The following is a 10,790-nucleotide window of genomic DNA, read 5'->3' as shown; positions in this document are numbered from 1 at the left end:
ACACACACACACAAACACACACACACAAACGCACACACACAAACACACACACACACACACACACACACACACACAAATGCAAACACAAGCACAAACACCATCGATCACTGGAGAGAAAAAAACCAGATTGACCTTTTATACAAGCGTATGAATTATTCTAACAAACGTGATTCCAGCAAAGCAAAACAGTTGATCTATATACAACGCCATTCGTCATAACAATATTTCTAAGTACGTCATTCGTCATAACAATAATTCCCAAACAGCCCACATGCCGGCAAAAACACCAGAAGGCAATTTCCTTGTGCGTAAACAACGTACCCCTTTCATACTCTTGGTGGAGACAGAAGGCCGTTTAGAGGAATCCTTATCGATATGTTTACCTATATCAGCTCAAAATAGAAAGCCAAAATGATTCTGTCAGAGGAAATAGGTTAAAAAATGTTCCGAACGGTAAGAATAGATTGGTCTGTTTTATTTTTAGTGTTTGTTCTAATTTTAGAAGAAAAATAGAGAGAGTAAAACAGAACGGGCGGGTTGGCAGATAAATGAATTGATTGATTGACTGACCCTTTTTTTAACGAGTTACAAAAGTGTTTTGTGTAAAACAGAAAGAGGAAAATTAAATAGTATGGTGTAGCGGCACTGCAAACACAGAGACGGTCCTGTAAGTGCCAAACATGAGAGGCAGAAGAAAGAATGAAACTTTAAAACAAAAAACGAAATTATTTAGTTTACAATGATAAAACATAATTATACAATACCTACATGAATAGATTATGACAAAAATGCAAACATACACACTTGAAAGAAATACTAAAATACACCTTGCTTGTCGCCACTGTGCAGTGCCTTTTTTATTATTTTTTCTTAAGCAGGGCTTATCGTGACTTGCTCACGGACACACCCCAGTGACTACCCTTCTATGCGCCATATTTGACCCTTAATGTGTGCCTGAACTAACTGACCATTCGGCCACAAGAGCCTGCAATGCCGGTATCACCTGGAAGATGTGACCTCCTTTCATCGCCGAGGCTCCTAATTTACTTGAAATCTTTGTGGATAAATAAAGGATCATAGGTGTCTGTGGTAAAGCAGTTAGGAGCCTCGCCGCATTGTTGACCTGAGTTTGATTCTCGTTGGGTTGTTGTTGTTTTTTTCTCTATCTGTGCCTTTTGAGCTCATCAGTTCTCAAGAGTCACCCAGAAGAAATTGATTTAAATCCTCGTCTCCTGTGAGCGTTAATAGATTGTTTCGGGCGTTTGAGTGCCTGTATTTCTGCTGAGATTTGATGGAGCAATATCAGGTCACAGGTAAATTTGATTGTTGGTGTTTGCTGCATTTATATCTTTGTTTCATTTTAGTGTCTTTGTAAATAATGTTCAGGGTTCAAGACTGTGTCTTTGGCGAAGGCATTTTACGCGAATGTTCTTATTTATTGGCTCGGTCCTGCCTTTTAGTATGAGGTCCTGCCTTTTAGATAAACCTACATTATTGAAAGGGGCGTTAAACATGTAGATCTATACAATTTGGCACAGAAAGGTGTATGGAGAGGGGGGGGGCGGTAAATAGGAATGACTCGTTTTACAATTGAGTTGCATGTTTTTCTCTTTGTGCTTTCAAAATTTTAAACACTTTATTCTTGATGCGTAAAAAAACTACCGCAGACCAATTAGGAGTACAGCCGCTCGCGTGATGAAATAAGACATTTGAATTGGCATTTGAGGCATAACGGCGTCTCGCCTTTTGTATGCAAAAGATTTGAGTTCGATTCCCGGGTGGGTAAGACTTGTTTACCTTAACATCCTTGTCTGTGTCTAGGGATGATTGCAATCCCACACACACACACACACCCTTTTCCACGCACACAAAAAATGTCTACTTTATGCCTGGATCTTATGTGAGATAGTTGAATGCTTCTCGTTTCTTAGTTTCTTTTTTATATCTCGAAAAAGATCACACCAAACTGACTTGAAAGAGATGCAAATTGTTTATTTTGTCTCTTAGTTTCCTCTCAGAAGGCAAGAAGTATACGCCTATTCAAACTCCTCACTCTAAGCTCAGAAGGCCAGAAGTGCGCTTACGTATAAGACTACAGGGCTACAAGTTTGACCTCTGTTATTTCTTCCTTTTGCTCCAGAAGGTTGTTTGACTCGTAGTAAACGGTGAGCTAGTTGGGCTGGCACTCGAGGCTTGGTTCGATTGTTTACAGACATAACATTTATCTACAAAACAACAGCAAATCCATTAATTCAAAATGCAACTGCATGAGTTATGCAGATAGCATTCGTTTGTACTCCTTTTGGTTTTATTTTATGCAGGTATGTTAGATAGGAGCGCAGTTGTCAGTCAAGCTGTTGTGCCGGAATATCGGATGATGAAATTGGCTGCGTACAACCGTGAAACAGCCTTCCGTACAGTAAGAGTTAAAGGTGTACGTCTTCGCTCTTGACTCTTGAAGACTTCGCTTTCCGACAGCCGGAATGACGCGTTGTACAAGTGGCTTTACCTCTGGCATTTTCCACGGCCACTCACAGTACAGGCGTCTCTAGACTTTTGCAGAAAAAGAATCTCTCCCGAATCCGTCGCCTTTCGAAGTACCACCGCGCTTGCAGACTCTTCGGCGCTATCTGTCTTGTTCTCGAACCCGGCCCCCGGGGCTCCCAAACCAACCCCTTTCTTCTCTTCCTGTTTATAGAGTTCAGAAAGAAAAATATCCGAGAATTAGTTCGATGCCCCTGGGCTTTTTATGAGAGCCTTTTCAGTTATTCTTGGCTTTTAATAACTTATATCGTGGCTGTTGAGCATGTGACACAAACTTTTGGCACTATAAAAAAGAACAGAGAGGGAGAGAGAGAGAGAGAGAGAGAGAGAGAGAGAGAGAGAGAGAGAGAGAGAGAGAGGGGGGGGTGAGAGAGAGAGGAGGGTGAGAGAGAGAGAGAGAGATACAGAGACAGAGAGAGAGAGAGAGAGAGATACAGAGACAGAGAGAGAGAGAGAGAGAGAGAGAGAGAGAGAGAGAGGGGGGGATGAGAAGAAAAGGAAGATCAAAAGAAAAAACATTTGAGTGATACATGGGTACAAGTCGATTTTATCCCCCCACCCCTTTTCAACAAGCACAAACACATGTGCTCACTTTCCTTTTTGCTATAAATATAATACAAGTTTGTCGTGCGTGACGTAATGGCGACCTCATGTCATGCAACAGTGGGGAGTCCCCGGGTGTGCAATGTAGGTTAATTAAGTTTAGTCGTTCCGAAGAGAGAGATCAGGCAGTTCTTTTCTGATGTTTGTGCGGCCTGTTGGATTAATGAAAAGAATAACGCACACACAGAGAGGAAATCAAAGGTTATGTCAACAACGCATAACTCATGCAGCAGTCTGAGGCATCGTCGTCGAAGCAGACACACTTTTGATTCCCTTGTGAGGATGGGATATTGAACCTGCCTGTCAATATCCTTAGAGATGGTCCTCTTCAACCACTTCTTTTTTATCTTTTCTGCCTTAAATTACTTGGTGTTTGGAGGACACCACTAGCAGGTCCTACTTCTTTATTTTCCCTCTGTTGTTTCAGTCTGTCTTATGCTTCTCCCGCACTAAAAAAAAGTATTATTGTATCTGTGTACTTTTCATAATTCGAAAAAAAAATGCTGTTTGCTTCAGCACCGTTGCTCTTTTTACAATAAGATCAAAATCGTATTTCACGCATGACGTCAGGTTACCCCTGTGTTGACGTCACAGTGGCGAAGACCCCGAATGTGAGTTGCTGGTCATGTAGGTTCCCAATGGAGGCCTGCAATAAACCTTTCTCTTCTAACCAAGGAGCTTATAGCAAAGTCCTGGGCGATTTGGTATTGTTGGCGGGCGGTTCAGATCACCAGAGTAGTGGCCGGTATGATTCAATGCCCTGCGTAGAATTATAATTGTTGGTGGACGGTGCGCAAAATGTTAGCTTCCCAAAAGAGGCAAAAGTGGGCGCTAGTTATAAAAAAGATGACGAGCTCTGCTCTAATCCAGAAAAATTTCTCCTCGACAATGGGTAGCCGTCTTGGACAATTTCAACTGTACATTAACTTAATTTTGTGTCTCCTTTAAGATAATAATTCACTTTTTTTCTGTATCTCTGGTTTCAGGAGATTTCCAGGAATATTTCATCAACCGCAGTAAGAAGCAAGTGGACAAAACCACAATCTGCTTCATAATCGAGAACGACACGTGTGCTCAGCCAAAGAAAGTGAACTTAGAGTTCTGCAAGAAGGACCCCTTCAAGCATGTCAGCAAGTGCGAATTCCGGCTGAGTGATGATGGAGCAAAAGTTACCGGACTTGACCTTGACGGTGACGTCGTTGTCCTAAAATAATTTTTTCAAAGTCAAAAAGAAAAACTATAAATTTAGTTGCAGATGAATCTCGAGTGGGGTTGTGTATTATGACAAAGGTTCCGTCCAGGATTTGATTTAATTCTTTTTTTTTTTTCGTTTTCAATTCAATATTTAGATCTGTTTGAGTGTGTTTAGGAATGCTCACACATACACAAACACATACACACACACACACACACACACATACACATACACACACACACACAAACACACACACACATACACACACACACACATACACACACACACAAAGCGTACTCCAATGCATATAGTGACCCTCTCGTTTAAAAATGACTTGGGCACACTCTCTGACCAGTTTGCGAAAATGCCCGCTTTCAGGATTAATGAAGCGGGAGATTTGTTTGTATATAAACAAAAATTAAGGTTGATGAAATGTCCAATTCCTAAGGATATCTTTTCCGTGATTCTTATTCGCAATCTTTTTTGTGGCAAATGGAATTGGGAGGGAGTCTGGCAGTCTATTCTCCATAGGTACACATTTAATGATTGGACGCCCAAAACCATACACTGTAACGTACAACAACAAAAATGAATTATTCTTTCCCTCTAAGTTGTAAGTAATATACTGAGAACTCAGTGTCTCATACTTTGGGGCACTATGGTTGTTTCCTAGCACCACCATCCTCCCCCTCCCCCTCCTCCTCCCCCCTCCCCCTCCCCCCTCCCCCCCCCCCTCCCCCCTCCCCCCTCCCCCTCCCTCTCCCCCTCCCAAAGGGCTCAAATAAAACCACCAAGCCATGTGTTTTGAAAAACTGCAAGAAGCAATGCGAGTCACAGTTTATATGTGTTCGGCAATGACAAAGAAGATGTTTCTGGTTGTTTTAATGTGTGAACTTTATTGTTCTGTTATTCCAAAATAAAATAAACTCTTCGTTTAAATGAAATGCATGTCTAATGTCTGTCCACCTCTTATTCCCAACTAGTTAACACTAAAGAATGTGTTATTAATTGTGCCCCCTAACAACCGTCAGTTACACAAAATTTAGAAGAAAAAAAACCACGCCTCCCCGCTCATTTCTTTTAAATCTAATTTAAAACAGCAAAAACAATTTCCGTAGAATTAGACTTCAGCCCCACAGATTAGAAACTGAGACCAAATGTAGTTTACAGTGTACATTTAGTTACATTTCACCCTACCCGCTTACTATTTCGGGAGTCAAGCCCCCAAAATACGTAACGGACAAGACTAACCGCTTACTCAAATGGGATCCCTGTACCCTGTGCCATGTACATCCGATACATTTTGTCAATCTATGATGTTCCAAACGTCTACATGTTGAATTTGATTTGTTTTAATTGTATTACCATCTATAACCTGATCTTTGCAAGTATCTCATATCTGCTGTATGATTTAATTTTTCGTGTAACCTTTCGTTAAAATTTACCTTGTGATGGTTTATTCCAAATAAATAAGTTTTCTTTAATTGGTATTGGACTAATAACAGTTTATTTTTGAAAAGAGAACCTATTAAGTTTAGAATATGCAACACTACTCAGCATAAGGTAAAAAAAAAAAGCGCATGCTGCTGTGTAGAGAAATTTCTTGCTGTCAAATTTGTTTTCAACATTCACCATGGCTTAAAGAAGATGACCTTGTTTTGAAAGAAATTGACTAAAAATAACAATGTATAATCGTCTTCCTGTCGACCAATCTGGCAAGCCATGTTCAAGGTGGAGAAAACCCTTGGAAGCTCATTTTAGACGACGAATTCGAAGTATTCTAAGGGCAATGTGAAAGTGCAATATTTCTATTTATTTTGTAATGTGCAAGTGGATTTCAACCTCATATCTGATATAATAATTGTGGTTTAACTTTTAATTTCAAACTGCAAAAAATATTTGTGGTCAACTGTATTCTATTTGGCAGACTGCTGCAACTGTTTGTGATCATTGTTTTTGTTTACATGAGTTAACAGTGTGAATATTTCAGATCTGTACAGGTTTGTTTCTTCCTACCTTACTTCCTTCCTTCCTTCTTCCACTGCTTTTCCTCTTTCTTTCACACGTATTCCCTTTCACGTCTTGAGCTTTCATAAAGCTTTTTACTGAAACTTTTAATAATTATTCTGTTTTCTGTCTGCTTATCCCTTGTGTGAGAAGAAAAAAATCCTGTGTATTTGTTGCCATCCGCACTTATGAGTTAACTCCTTAAGGACGTAGCGAACGCATACATAACGTCCGATCAACAGCAGGCCAAAGACAATGTTGCGGCACATATCTAACCAGAAACAGAAAAACTCAAAACACGAAACTTTCAAAGGTCGCATATTTCTTCGTGCTTTTAAGGGTTTTAAATGAAGAAAACAGAATTTAAAAATCTATAGAAAACGCCGTCCTCCTTTGTTTTGAAAGTGCTGAAAGTGCCTCCAAAACAGTAAGAGGTGCCGAATGGTCAGAATGCACGTCCCGAAAGAGTTAATGGAACAGGTGTGTTATTGCTTCAGCTCTCTTGGTGTGGACATGGAAAATCAGAGTCTGTATCTGATTCTCGAATGACTTCTTTCCTAAACTATGCAAGTAAACCAAGTTATGAATAATATTTGGTTATTGTTTGAGTTTTTGAAAAGAATAAATATATATTTAAGAAGAAACGAATGTGTTCAATGTGTAGTTCATGCGTGATTTCATTGTATGTGTTTTGTCTTGTGTGTTTATTTGTGTGTGTGTGGGTGTGGGTGTGTGTGTGTGTGTGTATGTGTGTGTGTGTGTGTGTGTGTGTGTGTGTGTGTGTGTGTGTGTGTGTGTTTTCTTTTTCTTCTTTTCTTCTTTTTTGGCGTGCGGATGGGAAGAATTATTTTGAATCTTTGCTTTATAGTTGCATTACAAAATCAAATACATTCTTCTTCTAATGAAATCCTTGGTGGACTCCACGATTATGTGATACCTGTTTTATGGAAATGTGAACTCAAAGAAACAACTGTGTCTGTGGTGTAGCGGTTAGCCTCCTCGCCCCTCCCAAGAGAAAACCCGAGTTTCCATTCCCTAGTGGGGACAGGTTTTATCAATGATCTCGGTCGTTTTCTTGGAATTATCCCTCCTTGTCTGGGTTTGTCCCGACCGGCACAGTCGAAGCCCGCCTTCTAAATTACCTAAATTGATGGGCGATAAAAACACCAATACCTACATTTTATAAAAGAAAACAACAGCATCAACGGGTGGTTAGAAAGCGCCACCGATAGGTCCTACTTCTTTCCTGCTCCTTTTGTTGTTTCCGTCTGTCTTGCTTCTTTCTCACATTATACTATGATCGGTATTGTGTCATTGGAACTTCTCCTTACAAAGCCGAACAACATCGACAAAGGTGCCAATGAACTGTCAGGGGAGGTAACTGCATCTTTTCTTGGGTGTGATTAGTGATAGAAATTGTCTCCCCTCTCAGACCGTTCTGAGGTTATTGACACCAACGTGCCTTGAGACAAAATATTAATTCAGAGTTGGGTTGGGTTTTTTTAGTTTTCGTAAGAGTTTTACGGCACTTGCAACACAATAAGGTCATATAAGTACCGAAGAATAGATGTGTTACAAGAGAGTAACATACACAAGAAAGAAGGAGGAGAGATAAGGACGATAGATGTTTGATAGGAAAGAAGGAGCAAACCACACCAGAGCATCCGCCAACCACCCACAATTCAGTGTTTACTCCAGTGCGGAGAGTCTGAGGAGGAGAAATCTATTATACCACTCGACAGGTACAGCTCGCCGAAATGCGATGAATAATTATTCTTTTTGGTGTTTCCATTAAAGAGGCATTTTTTTTTAAGCGTCGCTATTGCTAAAGTAATAATGATAAAAAGTATAAAATAAGAATATGAATAAAAATAAAAACAAGAGTGAAAATGAGAATGAGAATAAGAATATTAGAATACAAATAACAACAAGAATAAGAATGAGAAAAATAAGATTTTCCCCCACTACCTTCAATAGAGCTCCAAACATTTTACAAAACGTTCATCTCGGCAGAAACCATAAGTGAATAAACAATCGATGACAATATGGACATGACATTAAGAACATAAAAGTTCTATAAACACGAAGGACTGACTGTTAAGACGGCTATAGATTGTCTTTTTCTAGACTCACACTGACACATTTTAGATCATTAAAATGTATGGAGGGAGATGCATCGGCTCTGCATGACTACACCAACTCAGCACAGTACCCCTGCAGAAAGGCAGAAATGCAAAATACAGTTAGCTTTCCCATGAGGATTTAAACTCCTGTCATCTGAGCGCAACAGCGAAGAGCCTAAGCATTGGAAAATGGTTTCATGTCATGGGCCAGATTGAATATCTTGTTTGCCCAAGCAGGAGAAGATTTGGTGGATTCTGTTTGTTTGTTGTTGTTTTGTTTTGGGGTTGTTGTTTGTTTGGGTTTTTTGGGGGGGTTGGGGGGTTGTTTGTTGTTGTTTTGTTTTTTTGGGGGGAGGGGTTAAACTTGCACTGTGAGCTTCCCGGGCAACTAAGAATATTTCTGAGTCGTTTTCTTTGACCTGTAGGATAAAGGCAGTGCATATAAAGCGCATGAAGTATGTTGTCGGGTGTGGCTACGCGCTATATATATATAAATGCAAGATAATTGTTATAAACTTATAGTGATCTAAAATCTGTTAACCACTAAAATGAAGTTGTTGTTTTGTTTTGTTTTTTATTTAAAATAAGTACCTGCTTGTAATACTCAACTGCAACCATTTGTCTGATTATAGTAACAATCATATAATAAACACAAGGGGGCTCTCGTGGTAGAGAGATACAGTGTTCGCCTTTTATTCAGTAGGTCGGGTTCGAAACCCGAGAGCGAGTCAAACTTTTATTCTCCGAAACATTCTCCTTTCTCCTCCTGTCAGGTCCTGTAGTCCTGTTCTGTCATATGCTTTCCTCTCCACTCCCCTCCTCCTCCCCCCCCCCCCAAAAAAAAAATCCAACCTCCTCTGGGCTCCTCTCCCCTTTTCTCTTCTCTTTCTACCGTTCTCCGGGTTCCTTCTTACTGCTGTCTTTTAGCCACACCCCTGATCTTAAGGTAGGTAAGATCTAACATCTAGTCTTCTTGGATAATGCAAAAAATCTCGAAGGTCCCGAGTGTAAGTTGTGCACGCTAAAGATCCATTGGTGATCCTAAAATCGATCAGAGTAGGTGTAGGCAACCACCCGGTCAAGATGCAAAAATCCTACCAAAACGGAAAATATTCTAGTTAATATTAAAACATATTCAATACCTTCGATATTGGAATATGGCTGCCCCGAGGCATGAGACCTTCTTCTTCTTCTATCCCGTGGTTGAGGCAACCGTTGGGCACCACTGCATCTGAAAACCAGCTCTCGTCATCTATTTTTGTCCTCTGCTTTCCTCAGATTGTCACCCATCATCTTTCCTGTCCACTCTGTAATGTTGTCATCCCATCTCCATCTCTGCCTTCCTCTCTTTCTTTTTCCTTGTGCGGGTCCTTGCAGGATTGTAAAGGGACCTTATGAAGTAGGAAAAATGATCACATACATAAAAAGCAGTTGCACTGCAGGTTGAAGAACCAGTTGCAGTCGACTGCTCCTGAGATCTAGTGGGGGAATGCAATAAGAAGTAGATAGACACATTCTTGGATAATATGCAGGCTATGTTTGTATTTAAAAAACTCTTGAGTTTTAAGAAAGATAAAGTAGATATTTTGAGGAGAGAAAAAAACTGTTTTGCGTATATCTTATGTCTTACTGTGATCAAAAGTGCGCTTTCAATCCAGTTCATCGACCAAGCGTTTCGTTTAGTTTAAAACCCTAAAATTTCATCTATCAAAATCCTTGTTTGTCGAACTCAGGTCTTCTGAATGCGACGGCGAGTATAACTGCTACACGACAGACACCGGTTCGGGGATAAATGAATCCTCTCAAGACGTCTTCTTACTACGCTGATCTGAAGGTATAATAATATTTCAACAAACTCATACCCCTCTACCCCTCCCACGACTCCTCCTCCCTCATCCCGCTCCTCCAAACAGTCATTTCTTTTTTCTTCCCCATTTTTTTCTCTCTTTTTTCTTAGATCCCCCCCCCCCTCCTTTCACCTTCAAACACCACCACCCCCCTCCCCCGGGCTCCGACACCTAATCCGTTAAAAAGAGGCCACTGTGTCAGTCTGACGTTGATTAAGTGTACAAGATCAAGTCTCTGTGGGGTTCTGATTGGGTTCGTCCAACATCCTGGTTTGTTATGAAGGAAAAAACATAAAATGAATCAACTTGGCCCTGATATTTCATACAAAATCGGAAAAAATGATTTGTATTTAACTTTTCTCCTTTGTCCCTCTGTCTGTTTGTCTGTCTCTCTGTCTGTCTGTCTGTCTGTCTGTCTCTGTCTGTCTGTCTGTCTCTCTCTCTCTCTTCTCTCTCTCTCTCTCTCTCTCT

The 10,790-nt window shown here is 40.4% G+C and overlaps 1 protein-coding gene across 1 annotated transcript in view; it reads left to right on the top strand.

The window, feature by feature from the left end:
* The window catches only part of LOC118479016, a 13,491-nt gene extending 8,560 nt beyond the window's left edge, over window positions 1-4,931 (top strand). The window contains exon 3 of the mRNA XM_035973551.1: window positions 4,134-4,931. Coding sequence (XP_035829444.1) covers window positions 4,134-4,360 — 227 coding nt within the window. The 3' untranslated portion in view covers window positions 4,361-4,931. The remainder of the gene's footprint in view (window positions 1-4,133) is intronic.
* Window positions 4,932-10,790: the final 5,859 nt, after the last annotated feature.

The sequence above is a fragment of the Aplysia californica genome, unplaced genomic scaffold, assembly GCF_000002075.1.
Source record: "Aplysia californica isolate F4 #8 unplaced genomic scaffold, AplCal3.0 scaffold01399, whole genome shotgun sequence".
NCBI classification, from domain to species: domain Eukaryota; kingdom Metazoa; phylum Mollusca; class Gastropoda; order Aplysiida; family Aplysiidae; genus Aplysia; species Aplysia californica.
This window is presented reverse-complemented; position numbering and strand designations above follow the sequence as displayed.